The sequence below is a fragment of the Onychostruthus taczanowskii genome, unplaced genomic scaffold (genome assembly GCF_017590055.1).
Source record: "Onychostruthus taczanowskii isolate IOZ18803 unplaced genomic scaffold, ASM1759005v1 scaffold44, whole genome shotgun sequence".
In the NCBI taxonomy this organism is placed as follows: Eukaryota; Metazoa; Chordata; class Aves; order Passeriformes; family Passeridae; genus Onychostruthus; species Onychostruthus taczanowskii.
The window spans coordinates 1,455,133-1,476,074 of record NW_024501903.1 but is presented as its reverse complement, the minus strand read 5'-3'; the positions used below and the strand labels follow the sequence as shown (position 1 = coordinate 1,476,074).

Genomic DNA, 20,942 nt, shown 5'->3' with positions numbered 1-20,942 from the left:
AGCTCATCACATTACCTCCTCTTGCAGGAGCGAGTTTGAATCCAGGCATTTGTCCTTGTCCTGCTTCTGCTGATCTTCTCCCATACCAGCACAACCATGCTCCATGTCTCCATGGGGACCCATCAGAGAACTCTTCAAAAATAACCCACAGAAGAGACAGACCCACCACACCTTCATCAGTGACTCCATTGTCTTGTCCATCTCCATGAACTCAGGAACAAATATCCAGGCCGGATAGTCAGCTCCTCTGCTAACTGGCAGCAACTCTCTCCATACAGCACCATGAACAGCCAAATCTATTACTAGAGCCACTGGGATTTAAGTGGTGCAAGTACAGACCTTCACTTTTAGCCTTTGAACAGGCTGAATTAAAAAAAAACCAAAAACAAAAAAACAAAAAAAACCCACCAAACCCAAAAACCAAAATAACAACAATGAAAAAAAACCCCACCAAAAAACAAAAACCAAGGGGGGGAAGAGAGAAATTAATAAAGCTGCAAGTAAATTTGCGGCCTTGAAAGGGAATTGTCAAGCTCAAAATTCAATTTTCTGTTTGGGAGGAGGGCTTTGACAGAACCACAAGGTTTTTATCCCCAGGGAAATTTCAAAGTATTACTCAGCTCTAGACCAGCCACAAGCTCAATATGCAAAGCTGGATTTCACCCAGCCCGAGTTCTGGCAATGCTTGTCTGCAGAGTCTGGATGTGCCTCTGTATGCAGCACCACTGAGGGGAGATGGCACAGCTTGCCCCAGCCATTTACACCACTGGCTCTGAGGTTTGCTGCCCCGTGTCTTGGCCTCTGAATAGTTAACTCCACCTTGTCCCTGGAGACACACAGCTTCAACAGAGATAAGCGGGAGAAAATGGGGTCTCTGAGCACCTGGGAGAACAGCCAGAAGTGGGGAATTACTGGACTCTGGCTCTGGACTCTGACTGTTATGGTCATTACTGGACTCTGGCTGCTGGGATGTGATGAGACTTGCTGGATTAGTGCTAGTTGTCCACAATTCCTGCCTGGAAAGGTTGTGCCCTGCAGTGATTATTCTGCTCTCTCACTGAAAGGAACAGGAAAAGGCTGAAGCAAAGGCTGTGCAAATTGCACACTCTGGGCTGCTCGGATGTTCACCTGACTCCTGCTTTCTCCTCTCCCACCCACGTCACCTACCTGCAGTCCCTTCCAACTGCTGCGTGCTGGGGAAGGCCTTTGAAGGGAAGATGGTCCTGCAGTGTTTACAGCCAACTCTACACTCCGAGCAAGGCCCAGTTCTCAGAGGGCCCCAGCACAAGGCAGAAAGACTGGGGAACTCTACTGCCATGGAGGCTCTTGGCTGCAGGCAGGCAGCTTCCCCATCCATGCAGGACACACGAATCCTGCTGTCCTACTTGCACACCACCAGCCAAGATGTACAACCACCCATCTACTGAACAGCATCCAGGTGAACCAACCAGCCCTGTGCAACACAGACGCCAAGAACCACCTGGGAAATGTTGTATTTAAAAGAAAATTCTTTAATAGTTTGTACTATAAAGACACAATTTAGTGCTTGACTGCAGCATGAATAACAAATGAAACATATTAAATATTTCAAAGCTACTGTGCTTTGGAAAACAAGATATGATGATACATATAAGCCTAATGTTGGTTACCAGCTGGTTTGGTAGGAAGAGTCAGTTCGATGTATCAAAATTGTCAATAAGCATTTCTCAGTGTAGCTGTGTTCTACAAGTCAACTGCTACTCATCTGTCACAGTATTATTACCTATCTGCAACAATGTACTGAATTTCAGGAAAAGAAACCCACCTGTTAGAACCCATAGTGTCAATGTTAGAAGTTTGGTCAGGTAATGAACAGGAGATTTCATGTCCACTCCAGGTGGACAGATGGTGTTTGATCAGACTGCAACGTCATCCATGCATTACGCTGAGATCAACAATCAACATGACACAGTCAACATCAATTTGGAAAATCAAGAGAAAAATTAGTTTTTGTTCAGTCTAAGGAGTAAATACTGCTTATGCTGCTTGAAACCCTCTCTTCCAAAATCCAGGGAACAATAGGATACACAAACAAAGTTCTCCCACACCTTTAATGTGGAAAACATTTTGGTACGCAACTTGCTATTTTATTCAGCACTGTCTTTGGAGAAACATATATATGTTCCAGAACTTTGGGAACAGAAGAAGGAATCTAAGATTGTGCTTATAGATATTCCTGTGGACAAATAAGCAAAAGACCCTTTATCTTTGCATTTTTAAAAATCTTAATCTGCTCTTGTCAATTTGCGTGATATACGTGCAAAAAACCCAAAATTGCAGGCACTGTTTTAGGGTCTCACATGAACTCTGAACTTAGTTCTTCTTAAATCTACAATTAAATACTTAGTCAAACCTAAAAAATTTCAAGAAGTAAAGTGGGAGAGTGCTGCAGTAAAGTAAGGGGTTCAGGCATTAAACCTGCCTCTCAAACTGCACATACAAATCCCCCTGTCCCCAGTTCTGTTTAGAGCATCTGGCTGGGAGCTCCAATAAGAGGGCTCCACATAAAGTGCTTGCTTGACTGCCGTGCCCTCACACTGCCTGTCACTGAATTATACCACCTGAAATAAACACCTCCTGTACAGCTAAATCCCTCCCCCAGCTTTCAAAGCCTGGAAAGATGGAACAGCATCAGGAAGGTGGGTAGCCAGGCTCAAGTTTGAGTCAGAGGCAGACATGTATTGGATAACTAACAGGAAAGCCACTAAAAATAGTGCTGGGATTTCTGCAGAAGGAGGATTTAAAAAAAATATTGACCCCCACCTACCACAGACTTTGTCTTAGAAACTTCAGAAGGAAATACCGCCCCAGCTCTCATAAAAGCCTTGTAACAATGAGATCAGGCACTTGGCAGCTGTAGGCAGTTGTGCGTGAGAAATGAACAAAGAAACCCAAAACCAATTTTAACAGTTCCATAGAATGTTCTCTGTCTTTAGGTTACAGACTCTCAAACAAAGCTGGCAAAAGACATTCCAGATAGGTCAGAAATGCATTCATTCATGTACAAAACATTTCAAAACATGTGTCATGTTCCATCCTCATCGAACAGCCTCTAAGTCATCTACAATGAACTGAATGTAACAGAAACTACATCACTTCTGTGGTGAAGAGAGAAGTAGTCAACACAGAAAGTTAAATGTATAAATAGCAAAACATTCAACTATCTAAAGTGCAGACACCAGGAGGGTGGTTGATGTAATACTATGGGATTCTGTGCTTAATCTTTTGTTATTCTCTTTTCATGTAAGATTTCTTAATCTCCTTCTGGCTTTGCTCTGCTGATAGGTAATAAAGACTCCATCATTTATCCCTCTTCATGATAAAGTCTCACAGTTAAACAGCATTTCGCAGTTAAAGTCTCCCACTGCCTACTTACAAAGTGCAGATGGGGTTTAAAGTAAACTGAAAGTTTTACCTGAATATGTTAATTTAAATTACCAGGCACACATTCCCCCAAAATGGATGTGTGTTCCTGAATTCTGATGTCTACTAAAGAAAACAGTATTGCTGCTCTGTTACAGCTCCTCTGTACTGAATTGTTTCACTACTTGCTATGAAAATGCTGTAATATATCCACAGAGAGAAACAGGTTTTAAAAAATGGTGTTACTGAAATTCTTGAATGCAGATTAAACAAGGTGATAGCCACTGCAAGAAACGCTGGTAGTGTTGGGAGGATTTTCTGTTGCTGAGATTCACGTGGAAGTGTTTGATGAAAAAGACATTCAGCTGCTTGAAATGAGGTGTTAGAAGCAAATCCACGATTGGCCAAAAGAATCAACTGCATTTCAAATCACACAATTCAGCTTCAGCCAAGCAAGACAGCACAGAACAGGATTAAAAGAGAATTAAAACTAATTATAGAGCAATATTTTCCACTATATCCCTCCCAAAAGATTTCACTACACCTGAATTGAAGTCCTCCTACTTGAATCTCCCTCTAAAGCAGCCAGACTTACACAAAGATGAGTGGCAGACTGAGCACAGGCTGTAAGTGACAGACACCAAACAAGTGAGGATATTTACAGGCAGTGAAGAGAGTCAGCCAGCAATCAGTACAACACTGCTGCCACTCCCAGGGGCTGCAGGGTCTAAGGCTGCTCTGGTGTGCACACATTCAGGCAAATGGAATTAAGGGCACAGGTATGGTACAATGCGTGACAGAGGTAGGCTGGCAAGTGGTAACACTGCATATTCCAACTCTGACTGGGGGGAGTTTTTAAACACTCATGGGCAGCACAGCAGCCCTGTGCTAACAGAAAAACCATTAAGATGAAGTCTGGAGATGACTAATACTGCTAGCCAACAGCACTGCCTTCGAAACATGGATGAGATTCCTCCTCTCTAGAGAATGCATATTTTGAGCTGTATCTAAAAAATCTAAATTCCCAGAATAAGGTATCGGTTTGCTCTGTACTGTGAGAGTAATTTTGAAGTTTTTCCTCTTACTTCCAAGAAAGAAATTTTCAGCTCACAGACTGCAGAGCTACTTACTGCTCATCTGTGTCAAATTGATGGTCGTATGGTGGCAGATTTCCTGGTTCTTCATAGGTGTTAAGGAATAGAAGAATTCATTGTTATCAAGTCTGTCCAACACCACTTGTAGAATTCATATCAAATGACACCTGCTACTTCCATAATTCTCTTTAAAGCAGCTGCTGTCTGAATTCTACTCAAAAAATAGGACCACACATGACTTGCTAAGATGTAGTGCAGGAAAAGTTTGTGATATACTGCTCTAAGGTCTGTAGAAAAAAAAATCAACATTGTCATACAAGTGATATAAATAAAAAGCAATTGACAGACATTTAACAATTACCAGAGTAAGAATGTATAGCTTTCCAGGCACTAAAAAAAGACAGTATGAATTTCAGTGACATGTAGTTAAAACTGGCTTGTCATTTTCAATATCACTCACAAGATCAGTAAGGCAGTCAAACTAAAGCACCCATGATTTTAGGTTATTTATGCTAAGAAGGATACACAGGTAAATTACATTCCTCAGGGTCTAATATAACCTGTTGAAAGAAAGGCTGCTGGCAGGGTGGTAGAGGTGTGCATGTTTTTGCTCATTTAGAATGCAGGAAGAAGCCAATTTACCTTTTTTTTTTACAGAAAAAACATCAACAACAAACAATACATAAATGAAAAACTAACGGCACTATAATATTAAAATATGAGATTTTCAATTTTTTTTTTTAATCTTGACAATTCAATTCAAGATCTGAAACCCCCATCACAGATTTCCTAGTTGCAAATGTGTAAAAGAATCAACAAATATCTTTAAAATATACCATTGTAGAGATGCCTGATCAACAAGAAAGTGGCTTTTCAAGACACTCTGGTTCTTGCAATTAATTTACTAAACAGAGCCCCCATATCCTTCAGTAACAAAATTAAGGCCACTAAAATAAAGATTTTTTCAATTTCCATAAAAATAGTATCACATCTACCAGATTTCACAAGTGACTGTTGATATGTCTTGCTGCTGTACTGCTTCTCTTATGAGTCTCCTTCCCTAAACTTATGAACACATGTAAACATACTAAATAAGAAAATGGGATACAGTGTGCGGAAAAATGCTCGAGAAAGCCTGGAGGTCAACAGGCAGGCACTTATTTTCAAGCTACATTTTTGAAACAATTCTCAAATCTCTTTTAAAAAAATATGCCTTCTGGATAATTAAAGACACCTGATGCATAACAGCTTTTTCCTACCTCCGTGCTAGTCCTGCTAACTTCTTTCAGTCTGAAGAGCACTCAAATGTCCCAGCACAAATGCTGACCTTGTCTATGGAACTGGAGCCTACTGATATCAAAGCTGTTCTAAAATTACCCTTCAGGTGTCTTTATAGGGTGTACAGGCTGAAATACACTGCTATCAGCATGTGCTTAAACCTCACTGAACTCACTCAAGGTTAGGGATCTTTTTCCAATGCAGTTTGGGATTATTTGATCTCAAGGATCCAGGGCTGTCACATAACAGAAGCTACATTTTAATTTGGTTCGTTCACATCAGTAGAAGAGTTACTGACGGATGTGAAAGATGCAGAGAAAAGGGAGGAGACCATTTTAGCCAGCACTGATTGTTCAATAGTCAGGACTCTGAGACTTGGGAGACAGCTTTACAGCTGTATAACCATGCTTTGCTGCTGCGAGCACATTGTAAATCAATACAAAATGGGATTTTGGATCAGTCTGAGTGTTTCCCTTTTTTTCTTCATGGCAAGAAGGATAAATCCCTCAGAGCATCAAAAGGAGACAAAAGTTGCATAGAATGGCAGCAAGTAGGCACAGAGATAGACTCTGTTTGTTGCCCCAAAATTAAGAGCATCAAAATCACAGCCTTCATATGAGGTATATTTTGAAAAACTGTGTTAGTTTAATGTTTTCTTTAAATTTACTTACTAACTTGCATCAGCTGGGGAAATAAAAATTGCAGAAAACAGGGTTTGTATCCCTCATTAATCCCCTAAGTCTGGTTTCAAAAGGTCGTCAGCTTTCTCACAGACTAAGCATGTGATAGATTAAAAGCAAGCAAAGCAATGCCCCTTATATTTGGGGATATCCTCAGCCTTGTTCTTTACTCCTCCTTCAAAGTTTCAGAGTAAAAAGATACTTCTGAAAGTCACAGCATTATTTAAGACTTGTAAAGTAAGAGGAAGATGAATTCAAAGCTGAACTAGAGCACATCTAAGGTGTTTGTCAATCAGTTGTATGAATGGGAAATGGGAAGTTAAAGAAAAGGATAGAAAAGTTAGGTATGTAAATAAAACTACAAACGTATAAAAAGGAGTGTTTCTTATGTTTCTACAGTTACTCTACAGTTTTGCAATGAATCACTGGTCAAAAAAATTAGGAATTGAGCTCCCAGACACAAACAGGAACACCTATAAAGCTTCACTATTTCAGTGTCTTCCGCTGGTCACACTTTGGAACATCCTCCATGATGAACCTCTCAGCTGGACTAAAGAGAAAACGGAAGCTTGGTACAAAAACAAACTAAATGGCACAGGTATCCCAACCGTTTTGCTTAAAATATCAGTTGCAAAGGAGGCTGTGGAAAAGCAAGGTAGAATAAAGGCCTAAATCAACCATTACGTACTTCATTAATTGTATAAAAGTGCAAGGTTAAAGTAGTTTGGGTTAAGCACTCAGTTCACTATAGGCCACACAGATGCTTAGCTTGGCCATCAATGGCCTAGTTTTGTCATTCAGTTACTAATATTAGTTTAGACCACAGAAAGAACAAAAACCGAATGAAAAACCATATGCAATCCACTTCAAAAATGGTTAGTTTTCTGTGACCAGCACGAAATATTACCTCAATATCATCAGCTGTACAATATATACATAAAACCCTTGTGTCTTAATCTTTGTTTTAACAACTTAGAATAAAGCTGTACTAAGTACTACTTCCCTAGTGTGCCAGCTCTTTGCTCTGTTCCGGCTGCCTGGCCCCGTAGCACAGAGAAGTCCTTTAACAGCAATGGTACTTGGATGGATCCATAATTTTGACACTTCAGCCAGAGTAGCTGTCGAAATGCTTTATTCAGCCAGGCCAGGTGATCGTGTGCGTCTGCCCAGGGCTCAGTCAAAGGTTCTTGGGTGGCTCCACAAGAAGAACAGGCCATATTCCAAAAACAAACTGTCAAAAGAAAAATAGGAATGTGGAAAGATTCCTTGGAACATTGTGCTTCTTGGAACAGAAACCAACCACTATTAAACATAATCTAATGATAGGATGAAAGGGGAATGGCTTTAAAATGAAAGAGTGTACGCTCAGATTAGATATTAAGAATTTGAGGGTGGTGAAACACTGGCACAGGTTGCCCAGAGAAGCAGTGGATGTTCCAGCCCTGGAAATGTTCAAGGCCAGGTTGAGGTAATACGGGGGCTCTGAGTAACCGGGTCTAGTGCAAGGTGTCCCTTCCCATGGCATCGGGACTGAAACTAGATAATCATTGAGGTCCCTTCCAACCCAAACCATTCTGTGATTCTACAAAAATTTCAACTGCATTTCTTGGGATGTAAGTAGAAGTCAAAGACAGTACCCTAACAGGCATAATTATTGAGCCCCACCAACAGTTCAAAGTACAAGATACCCAAATGTACATTAATAAATACAAAATACTGCTTGCTTACCTTCACCTTTGGCCTGTGTTTCAGGAAAAGTGTCCTTGTATATAAACTGAGGAGAAGGAAAAAAGCATGCTTAGAATTTCAAGTATAAGACAGCATATAAAATAAAGATATCCTGATCCCAGTTTTATTTTCCAACTAGAAAAGAACTGTTTCTGTGATTGCAGAGCTACCCATTCTACCTAGATTAGTCAATACAGGAGACATTAACCTCCAGTAAATCCCCCTGTAGCAGACTAATCAGCAAAATAATTTACCCTATCACCTATGTGGGGAGAAAGAAAGAAACCCTGAGAGGTAAAAAAGCAAATCCAAAAAAACCCCCAGGGACTGGAGTCTGTCATTTTAGAAGGATGAAATTAAATCAGTGTACCACAAAATATAGCAGATGTTAAAGGGGGGGAAAAAGCAGCATAGTTTGATTCTTTATCTTATTTTTGTTCTTAGATGCTTTCTCCTCTCAGTAGATCTTTTCCTGGGAATGACCTCACATTTTTTTAAGTGGCAATGCCACTTTGTGGCATGTTGGAAAAACCTTGCCTATGCTTGATTGCTGCAAGGAATTTTCTTTAAAATACTACCTCAAGCTCTTTAGGGTAGCAGACAACCTGTAAACCAAAATGGAGCAACTGTTTTCCATATGCCTTGACATATTTCTATGTATAAATACATTTACATATGTGTAGGTCAATATGTTTGCATATATATACACATACATGTAATGATGAGCTATCAGATCATCTAATGGAAATGTACTTATTTTCCTTGCATTTTCCTTTTATTATGTATTTTAACATCTGACAAAAAAGGTGAATACCATGTTAGATGTAGAAAAATTGATATATAATCAAGTTCTCAGGATGTAAACATAAGACAGACATTCTCTTTGTTATGGGTTAAGTGGTAAAATTTTATTTCATTAGATGACAAACAAACTGCAGAAATTCTTCAGATTTCAATTTACATACTATCCTTGCCCCTGGTTCCACTAGATGGTGGTATGGAGCAAAAATGAGACAAAAATCTGCTGGCTCCAGACTTGCTAACTTACATTCTTGTTTAAGTCTCTTCCTCAAAATAATACCCTGCCCTTTTGGGAACAGCTCCTCTACAACTACTTCAGCCATCACCCTTCTGCATTACAGCAGGATGCCTGCTGGTTTTCAGGAGTGACAGTGCCTATCAAAAGATTTGTTAAGCTCCTAAATTTAAACATGTTTAAGTACTTCAGGATTGCTGCTCAAGAACAGACAAGTATTAATGGCTTAAATTCTGAAATTAATATACTCTCAAATAGTTTTGGTTTAACTGCCATAGGGTTCCCATTTTTTAATTAAATTTTCTGGAAGAACCATGACTATTTAAAGACTAGTGATTACATTTTGAAAAATATAGATTAGTTTTAGAGAGCTTTTAGATCAGTTACAAAGAGGAAAGAAAATCACACGCCCATTTAATAAGTAATTTTCCTGCTCTTCTGGATGGTACAACATTCCGAAGTACACCTGAACCTGAGAGAACTCATAAAATCTCTGTGAACATCCAGTTTAGAAAACATTTCCTACCTTAGCAGGATATGAAGGTAAGAACCCAGGCCTGTGAGAATATGCCACCATGCATGAAACTGTGTCACAGCTCCAACCACGGGAGGCATCTTCTCTCGTAATGCCCTGAAAGAAATACCATGCAATGGAATAGTTTTTCCCAGCTAAGCAATCTCAAATCACAATGCTGGATTATCAGATCACACATTATTGTTTCCATATCTCAGGCATGTGCTGGACAGGTGAGGCTTCATGGAGTCAGGCTTTCAGCAGGTGAGGAGCAGCAGTTATAGTTTACACTGCCAGTACAAAGAAAGATCAGCAAACTGACTTTCTTATACATTTAAAGGAAACAGACTTTTCTTTATATGATGAGTGACCAATTACTTCTGGACTCAAATTTCAGGGAATATATTTATGGCATCCCACAGTCCCAAATGAATTCTACCATTCTCCTCCACAAAACCCTTTGAACTACTGTTGATAGGATGAAATGTTGAGTTTAAGGTCCAAGAGAGGAAATTATATTTATCAGACATCATCACTTTAAATTTGGCAATCACACCGCCTATTGTGCAGGTCCATGGAAGCTTAACTTTCCTTTCTTGTTGGACTCTAAAACAGGGACAAAATGGATGTTTATTGAGGAAGCAATTAAAGTAGAGGGTCTGAAATACTCCACCAACATGCTTTGTATTTTGTAGTTATGGGGTGTGAGCAACTTGGGAAAGGGCTAAGGTATGAAGATAAAGAAATAAAGAGAGGGAACTCCATTGCTCTTATTTCTCCTGCTCATTAGGCTTCTACAGATAATGCCTATTTTGGTTGACGGTGGAGGAATTGTTTGCATCTGCTGGGGTTTTTTTCCACTTTAATTTCACTTATCAAAGTAAAAAATGAAAAACAACGATTGCACGTGTTAAGGAAGAAAAATCTGCAGCTCCTGGAATACATCCTTACTGTTTGATATTACAGTGCTTGGTCCAAAGCTGCTCAGTCACAAATATTACCACAAAGCTTCAGTTGTGTGAGTCCATCAATGACACAGTGGAACATGCAGCCCGGCAGCCCAGCATAACCTTTGAGCCTTTGGATGGTAGGAAATTTCAAAGCTCAAATTCAGAAGTGTGTGGTTCCAACCAGAAAAGTGAATACTACAGATTTTTTGTTATTTTGATTTCTTTCTTTCTTTTTTTTTTAATAAGCTGCAGATTTACTGAAATATGGAACAAAAAATCCTGAATCAAACTGCAGTTTTGAACTTTAAAACCAAACAGACCAGGTAGGTGGATGATTCACAAGCTAGACATTCAGAGAATAAAGAATTTCAAGGGATTTAAATGTATTTTCTCCAAAGGTTCAAATTATAACACCTCCTGGAGAAATCCAAGGCTCTGCAGATGTCTGATTAAAGCTAGTAAACAAGCTTTTTTTTTTTCCTAGCACCATAACCACACAAGTATTACAGGAAAGACACTAACATTTTTTCCCCTTATGAAATGAGGACGGAAAAAAGTGCCTCAGCAGCTGGTGTCATTTCTGGGCCTAGGAACCAGTTCAAAAGCCCCATGGACCCACAGCAGCTCAGCAGGTTTGGTGAATTGGGGGTTATGATCTCACCAGTGATGTGAGGCAGCTGCAAAAATCAACCCTGATGCCAATATTGGCAAAGTAACTGTAAACCCAGGCCACTTGTGCTGCCAAATAACTCTATCCCATCTGTATCAAGTGCTCCTAGGGCTGAGAATCATGTATTATATTCATTTTTAAAAAGTTTCTTGGAATTAACTTTCAGTTGGCTTAACCTAGCACAGGGATTGAAGAGCCAGAAGGGATAGAAAACTTTAGACTTCTTTACAACACAGTTATTTGGATCTGACAAATCAGCCTACTAGGACAATTCTGTACAACACAGACTCTGTGGCATAACAGTGTTTCAGGTTGTCAAAAATGGATGGGTATGGATGCTGGAATTAACCTTTCCATCTCCTCCAGCTTGCTGAACAACACATGAATTGCAACTAAGAGCTGTTTATTAATAGCACGCATATTGAAATACGTATTTCTTGAACAGTAGTAGCAGTAGTAGTAGCAGTAGTTCTGCATTTAACAGAATGTCTTCTTTAACACACAGAATTAATGGAAGAGCAGAAAAAAACCCCAAATGAGCAGAATAAAAACACATTCAAATGAAATCAAGTCTGAATAGCAGGCTTTAGTCAGCCATAGATCTTCAAAATTACTTCAGTGACATTATTTCTCTCAATTTAATTTGAAGTTAAAGAGAAATAACAAAAAATAAATCTATAAATGGTTAAAAAAAATTTAAAAACCCCTGTTGAGTGCTGACTCTAGTCATGAGCAATCTGCATAAAATCCTCATGGATGTTTTGTAGGCAGCATACCATACCTACGATGAGATGGACTTGAATATACACCTCAGAAATAATCCAATCTTTATAATTAAAGGCTATTAAGAGCTATCCAGACAAGTCAAAAGACTCACCTCAATTTATCACAGAAAATGTTGTCCACATTCCAGAGAAAAAATCCCATTAAAAATACAGTTAAAGATGTATAGCCTAAACCTCTAAGCCATGGGTATACCCTAGAGAGAGAAATAATACAAAGTTTAGTACAGAAGGCTTTAAGATAAAGAAATATACTAATCTATACTACACTAAATATGTGTAAATACAGAAATGCTGTTATATGTAAATAAAATTCTTTATCAATTTGGTTTTTCTCTCAAAAGAAAAAAAATGCCAAATTTACATTTCATCTGTTTAAATATTGTATTTTACTTCTCCTCTCTCCTGATCTCATATTCTCTGAGTCTGTTCATTTACTTCTATAATTGTAATTGTTTTCCTAAATACTGAACTGAGTAAAACCAAAACGTGGGAAAATTAAAGTTGGCTAAAAGGTACTAATTCTTCAGTCCCATGTATATTCTTTCATTAAAAAAGAAAAAAAAAAAGCCCTGTTACCAAGTTGGACTCTCCCAAAAGAAGAGAGTCTTTATCAAGAAAGGATATCTCTATACTAGGGAATTTGTACAAATATGTCTTTCAAAATTACTCTTTTGTGACCATAGACTACCATGACCAACAACTAGCCAAATGAATGGTATTAAACCCCAGTACTTTTATGTTCACCTTTGAGTTGAATGCTACTGGGAATACAAAAATGTCAATTTAATTCTGGCAGAAAAAAAATCTTCTTAAGATATGGAAAACACACTGAAGAATCAGATGCAAGAAAGTGCATCATTAATAAATGTACTTTCCCTATCTACATTCGGGTTGGACCATGAAATTGTAAACTTCCTACATGGAAGGCTCCTTTCCCCCTAATAAGACAAGTCCAAAAGCAAAATCAAATCCAACCCTGAAAGGCTGCCATGAAATACTGTTCAAGTTGTTTTTAAGTATTGTGAATGCACAGTTGAGATTCTGGGTTAAAACACATTCTTGAGCTGCCTTTCCTCCACTGTGTGTATCACAGCACATTTCAGAGCTGTGAGCACTGGAAACCAAAATGTTCTCTGTTTGCAAAACAAACAGGTAGCTTGCTCTGTGGAGGAAGCTCTTGTCTAACAGAGACAAGCTGTACATATTCACAAACTGACTGCCAATATAAAATAGCAAAATTATTGTTTAGTCTAATAAATGTGTGGAGCACCATGCAGTACCTGGCAAAGACTACACTGTAATATTACCCCCTCAGTGCTCCAAAGACATAAGACCATGGCATGACAGAGCACTAAATGGTATATTAAACATGCTGGTAATTAGGTAATCATAGCTGGAATTATTGAGGAATAAACAGTGGTGTTTTGTGAAGGAATCAACTGGCACCACTTGTTAACAACAGGGAACATGCTTTGTGAACAGAGAATAACATTTGCCCAGTTGTAATCTTGGGAGGAAACAGAGCTATGAAAGAGATGAAAAGTGTGGGGGGAAGAGGCAGGAAGAGGAACAACTGGTGACGATAGGATGAGGTAGTAGCCTGGAAGGAATAACATGCTGTTCTTTGGGATTTTCACTCTAATCTCAGAGTGACTTCAAGGCTCACACTAAGAAATATGAGTGATAGGAGGTGAAGTAACAAAAAAACAAGCAGAAATCAGGGTCAGTATGTAAGCTGGAAAAGGCTTGGCCAAGTGCTAGCACTACTGATGGAATACAGGAATATATTCTAGCCGTGCAGAGAAAGTAAACCCAAAAGTGTGCTTGGGGACAAATTTTAGAGAAAAGAAAGGGTACCTTCAGGTTGGCAGAGCTTCTCTAGCAGAACTAATTTAAAATTAGTAGTAGTTTAGTTAAAATTTAGAAGTAGTTTAAACCTACTTCTCATCCCATCCCAACTTTCTACCCAGTTTGCATAATAACACCAACGGGGGAAATAAGTCTTTGTAGGGTGCTGATGCAATGAAGTGATCAAGCTAATTAAGAATATACACTCCAAGCCCATAAAACTGAAGTGAAAAGTAGGTGGAACTTCAGAGAGAGACTTTGCTGGAGCAAAACAATTAATGATTGCAATTGGCAAAACAATTAACTCTGGGAGGGAAGGGGGTGATGTCATTGATAAAAACAGAAGACTATGACATGCTCCAGAAATAATGAGAATGTATAACTGTGTGGAATTTGCAGAAAAATAGCAGGCCCAAGAGTTTGTCTACACAGAGAAAGAAATTTAATCTAAAAGACTAGAACTGTGTTAAATCCTTGAATAGGAACAAAATTAAAATGACTTCAATTTGATTCAATTTAGTTCCCCTTGGAGGTGAATTAACATGGTATCACTTAAGATCTCCAGGCAAGGATTAAAATTTCCAGTCCATAGGTTTAAAAAGTGCCATTAAATTGATGATTGTTTCTGAAGCTGCAACACACTATCAGTTTTAAGTTCTTCTTGCTTAATAAAAAAGTCTGTGAACATTTGCACTTGGTCTGTGGGAATTTCTTGGGGAAAGCCAAACCACATGAAATGGCAATTGGAAAGTGAGTCAATGAATGTACTTGATTCTTGTGGGTCTCTTCCAACTCAGAATATTTGAGGATTCAATAATACTTCAAATTCACATTTTGTTAAATTCCTTGTTGTGTTCCTGAACAGACACAAGTGGAACTTGAAACAAAGTTTAACACAAAGCATTTAAAATGACGACAGAAATAAGTAATTTTCAGAAGCCATCCCCAAATGCATGAGAACACCAAATATTCACAAGAGATAGACAGAAATGGGCAACCAACTGAGCCTCTGAGAGCTAAAGGTATATGTTTACTCCAATACTGATTAAATTCCATTTTTCTCCCTTTTACCTATCCAGTCTGTGCTCTAATGATTCTAATGCTTCTCAATGTCTCCTAGCACTTTTAATACCTTTTGTTTGTTACAATTTTAATTTCCATTTCCATAGCATTATGCCTAACTTTATCCAATCAAAACTGTAAGAAAAACAATAATGTGTTATTATTTTTTAAATACTTGAGCAGGGAAGAGGAAAGGAAATTACTAAGTGATGGTTCCACTCTGCAATCTTGCTCTTAGCACTCTCCCAGTATTCTCATTAGAGTTTGGACACTAGCAACAGATTTCACACTACCAAGCAATAAGAAGACCAACTCCATTTCTGTGTAAATCCCAGTCTAACAGCTGAAGACACCAGCAGAACACCTGACAGTAAACACTGATCATAAGTGTAGAAATCTCAGTTTAGTTTAATGTTATCCCAGTGGCTTCAAAAAAGTGCAAGGTCAATCCCTTTCAACCCAGGGGAGCCCAGGAGCTAACATTATGTACCTAGTTAAAGAAATTCTCCTGTTGCCAATCTCTCACGTTAATCCAACCAAAAAAAAAGCTGCAAATGCTATGTTGTAACTTACAATGCTGAATTAAAAGGTTACTTACCATAATACTATATAAACAGATCTTAGAACTATGATGGAAACTAGTGTTCCATACATGATCTGAAAAAAAAAAAAGAGATAAAATTCAGCAGTTGGGTCCAGGAGACCTTATAAAATACTACAGGAGTAAAAATCTTTTGAAGTCTCTGTTTTTGGGGTTTTTTTAAAATTTTTATGTCTCAGGAAAATAGCATTCCTTCTAACTTCATCTCCAGAAAGCCATCTGTTAAAGTTTCAAATAAAAGTATGATTATAAAGCATGCCCTTTATACAATTACAGGAAAAGTCAGTTGTGTAAAACCAACGTTCCACTGTTCTGAATAGGAAAGCAAACACTAGATGGCACTCGGAAAGCACCCTGAAATCAAAAATGGTAACTAACACCTATTATCTCTTCTCTCTCTCTGCATTTTAGCCCAGGACTGTACAAGCATCAGCTAAAGCTGTTTTATAAAGCTGTACTTCATTGATACTTGATTAATATGTTTTCCTGAAAGCTAACACCTGAATAGACTATGTGCTATTCCCACACTGAGCATCATTATGGGGAAAAACTTTCCAGGAAGCATTTCAAGCAATTATTACAGATTGTTTGGATTCCATCTAATTATATAGTGGGAAGGCTGCACAGTCTGAAAAGATGCATGAGCAAAATCTGACTCACTGTAGGCTTGATGAATTTGAATGCAATCACCTGACTTATAAAAAGTCAAAGTAATCATTTATTTTTTGCCTCGTGGTCTTTAAATCACTCCCTTTTATTTTATTCACAAACTTAAAATCCATGTAACACCACCTCCAAGACATACAGATTATAGAAGAGAAAAAATGTGGCCAGTCATGCCTGAAAGTGATGCAGAAGTCACTGCAGCATGGAGGATTTTTAGACACTGGTGACATTCAATAACTTTCTATATCTTTTATTCTGAACACTGGCTTCCTCCTGCCAAAAGGCAGTTTGTTCCAAGCAGCTGTGCCTTGCTCTTTTTGCCTATCTCCAGTGGCCCACAGGCCTCCCAGTATTTTTTTTCTTCCTTGTTCACTGACTTAACTTTCTCATCTTGCTTCTAGTTAGCTACTATCTAATTATGCCTTTAACGTAAAACAGAAAAATTATAAACCTTTGCTGTCTTTTTTCAAAAGCCACTAAACCTCACAGAAAGAAGTGTGCATACAAACTGGTGTCCTTACCATGTTCTAGTGACCTTCTCATACCCCTCCTTCTTTTCCACTGTCTTTGAGACAGGGACTGCCTCTCACTCTGCTGTAACTGGGGCATTCAGACCCTACTATCCTGAAAGCATGTCTAGTCATCTCACATAAAACAGGTTATTGTAATAATGCAAAGTGAAACCTTCCTTCCAAAAGTCTATAAAGGCAAATTTGCAAACTCCCTTTAGATTTAAGGATAAGGTTAGTAGTGCACTGTATTATCAGTGCACGTATACAGAGCAAGAGAGACAACAGAGCCCTAATGTTTGACAACAGGTAAAGTAAGCCCCAATGCTGACTATTCAAAGTCAGTCAGCACAGCAGCTCTTCATTTGCATTCAGCACAAGATTAAAGAATTTCAGTAAATAAACTACTACTACTACTACTGTGTGTTCTGCTCTGTAGAGCTAAACAAAGCAAAACTATTTGAAAGGCTAATTGGTTCTGGCTTGTAATTTATACAAAGCTGTTAGTTAATTCCAGTCCCCTTGTTGGGGTACAGCACGTAAACCAGGAAAAAAAGAAAACCAACACAACCTGCTAGACACAGCCTGAGTATCAAGTGCTCATCAGTCCCAAGCTAAGGGGAGGAAGGGGAGTGCTCAGGTGTGCTAGGTGCTGCCTGCTGGTACAATTCTTCATTGCTGACATTTTGCCTAAAAAGATCCCACCACATAAATACATTATCAGCCTCATTTAAAACAGTCCTCTTCATTTTACCTAATCAAATCCAGAGATTTATTCTAAGAGAGGGGTGGCACAGAGGAAGATACCCTTAAAAAGCCTCCTCCAAGATCCAAATTACAGTTTGATTTGCTGATCTTCTCCTTCTTAAAATTTCCATCACAAAAATACTCCTTTGCAGTAGAGATATGGAAAAAACTTATCCATTAAGAGCAATTTTTGTCATACACATTAGGGGTTGTGACCACCCTTATGCTTGTACCCAAGTTGCTTTTGAATTCTTTGTACAGGGAGTTCAATAGTGTCAGACTACACCTAGAGAAACAGATCTTAAAGGCAGCCCAAAGCCCAGCTAAAATGTTACCTTCTTCAGCAGTTGCTAAAAGCAGGAAAGAGCAGAAGCTAAGAAAAGCTTTCTTTGCAGGGTTTCTGGCTTGATATTTGCTAGTGAGTTAATGGTTTGCAGAAGAAGACAGTATTAATGGAGGAAGGAAGGGGGAAAAAAGAACCTTGCAGCAACTGAAGAAATATATGCCCATCGTTGACACTGCAATTTCTTGCCTTTTCCGCTTCCCCACCCAAATAGGTTGTTAGCAGTAAAACACATTTGTGTTCAAAAGCCTGTGAAAGACTGGAACAACAAACTGTTCTGCTCTGCATGCTCCCATCCTGCTCGATGAAGGTGAGCACCCAGGAGGTGCTGCTGTGATATACAGGGACAGCAGCTGCTCGCCTTCCCCAGCTGTTTCTTACTAGAGGGCTACACACCAAACTGCACAACTTAGTTCAGATGTCAGGCAGAAGTGCTTACTTTATCTCTTTTACCATCCCTGGCTTTACTATTTTTATCATGGTAAAACTTTGTTAGGTATTACCCATCCACCCAGAGAAGGACAAAGTACTATATTATAAAAAAGAAAAATCTGCCTTATTCAAGTTAAATCAAATTTTTCCATTCCTTTAGCTTCCTTTGTCCTTCTTTTCTTAAACTAACATATCATTTAAGTGACAGATGACAAGCCAAGCAAGTTTTCTGCTATTTTGTCTCCCACTGCCAAAGAACATCATTTTACTGCAATTGAAACAAAAGGAAAGATCAGAATCTCAATCTTCTGTTACCACTAGACAGTTCCCCCTTTGCTGTTTCAGATGCAAATAAAGCTCTGCATATTTCAGCTTTGAAGGTATCTTCGCAATTGAGGGAAAAACCCAAAGTCTGATGAAGACACAGTGGATTACCTCATAAGAAGGTGAAACATGAAGAACTTCCTAATTCACAAATGGGAAGTAAGCACTTCAGGGCCCAATGTCTGGCAGCATTTTTAATGGGGAGGCAATTAAGGAAATCATATATAAATTCGCTTATGTAAGTCAGAAGCAATGTTGATACTCCACACTGAGAGAGGGAGCATACAAAATTGGTTCTTCCTCTACTCTTCTAGTACAGAATACATAGCCTGCTATTTCTACTTCTCTGTTTCCCCTGCTCCTGGCTTTCTATCCATCTTTGGTTAATAAAGTCAATTTATCATCCTCAAATATTAGTATATACATTGGGCACTGTACTCAGAGATTTTGGGTTCTTGGCAACCAGCTTATCTAATACTCCAACCAGGTAATCAAAGACCGTTACTTAAATACTTGAATGTGGAAGCTGTATTTGCAATTTTTGCAACAAAGAAAACCGAGTTCTACATAGGTTTGGATTTCTGGAGAAGAAATCTGAGCTGAGAGAAAAAGGAAGGACAACCCCAAGATGACACTGAAATACCAAGTAACTCAACACAGTTAGAGCTGTGTAGTACCACAGGCTGCCTTGACAGCTCCTGAATGAACTAAGATTCTCTGGGTTTGGTCCTGTTTAGATACATGTATGTGATAGCAAAATGACACACAAGTCACTGCTGCTGTAGAGCTTCTGGGACACTGTCTGCCACAGAAAGTCAAGCTTCCCCTCCAATGACTTGTAGAGTTGAACCTTTGAAGAGCTGGAATATCCTTCCTTATTCCCTAAGCTACTGTGCAGGTAGAAGCACCATCCAGAATGAAAGCTGTACTCGCTTGGGATGACATCCCCAAATGAGCTGTGTAAGAGTGAAATGTCACTCAAGTTAGTTTTATATGTGCTCATCAGCAGGACAATGACAGAACAGAAAAAGCTCTGTGGTGAAGACATGCCTGAAAAGGTAATTTTGGACAGAATACTGGGGAACCTGAATGTACAGAAAGTAAGAACACATTCCACCAAAAGGCACAACATATTCACCACAAGCCTACAATTAACTATTGTCTTTGCAGCAGGAGGGACTCTGGAGAGCTGTAAGACATCCAGTGGGTCCACACAGATTCCCCAAAATGGTGAATCCTGCAAGTCTGAACACGTTGTGCCCAGACACAATATATTCTTCATGCAGTTTCATGCTCCCTTACATACTTCCATACTTCTACATGTTTCACCTTGATTTCACCTTCTTCTTTCCACTTGTATATTTAAAACACCCCTAAAGAAAAAAATCTATTAATTTTTTAAATTAAGGCAAATGAAATGCCTTTTCCTGCCATGCTTACTTTATTCCTCTTATTCAAAGTCACCTGAAGAAGTAAATCCAATACTTGTATTTTATGTCTATCAAAAGTAAAAAAAATCCCTGGTCATGCTGTTATGCTGTAAACAGTGAACACATCCAGGCACTCCCTCCCCTCCTTTGGTGATCTGTAAGCAGTTTTGAACAAGAATAGTTTGTATTTGTCCACCCAGTTAGCTCTTCATTTCCCCCAGTACTCAGTGGTAACTCTGAACTTTGTATCATCACAAATACCAGCAGTATACTCCTCTTTTTTCAGGTAGGTTGTTAAAAAAGAAACCAACCAAACAAGTCAGTCCCAATATTGACTCCAAGAAAATTCAGGCTTTCTCATAATCTCCTTTAGTCACTTTTCACTAGTCACTACCTTACCCTATTTGCAACTCTCCCACTGATCTGTTCCGCCAGCTGGCTTGGTTTCCCATGGGATGCCACAAGAACATTCTAGAATGCCTATTTTTTACATCACATTTCCTAATGTAGAAGAAACAGCTATTTAACCTAATTTTCCATTAACCTTTTAATTATTTGTTTGCTAAAATTTGCCTCAAACTGTCACAGCAGATGACTACACAAATAAAACAGGTTTTTAGAACTATTTCCCTATTCACATAACTTGGCCCACTAACTGAACGAGGTTGTTGATCACTCCAAGTGATCAGATATGGTATGCAGCAAGCAGGCAAATCGGGATGGAACACGTTGCTTTGTATGTGACAGCTTCCCAGGCCTCATCATATTAGGAAGAAGGCTACCTGTAAGACTTGAGTTGAGAGTTTAACTTCCAGAGTAACTACTTCTACTTCCAGGGCTGTC

At 38.8% G+C, this 20,942-nt stretch overlaps 1 protein-coding gene across 2 annotated transcripts in view; it reads right to left on the bottom strand.

Annotated features, from left to right (window-relative positions):
- Positions 1-1,490: 1,490 nt before the first annotated feature.
- The window catches only part of ACER3 (alkaline ceramidase 3), a 56,177-nt gene continuing 36,725 nt past the window's right edge, over positions 1,491-20,942 (bottom strand). For both annotated transcript variants that reach the window (XM_041414080.1, XM_041414081.1), the window contains exons 7-11: positions 15,646-15,704; positions 12,230-12,331; positions 9,745-9,849; positions 8,183-8,228; positions 1,491-7,685 (exon numbers count right to left, since the gene is read on the bottom strand). In XM_041414080.1, coding sequence (XP_041270014.1) covers positions 7,632-7,685; positions 8,183-8,228; positions 9,745-9,849; positions 12,230-12,331; positions 15,646-15,704 — 366 coding nt within the window. In that variant the 3' untranslated portion in view covers positions 1,491-7,631. The remainder of the gene's footprint in view (positions 7,686-8,182; positions 8,229-9,744; positions 9,850-12,229; positions 12,332-15,645; positions 15,705-20,942) is intronic.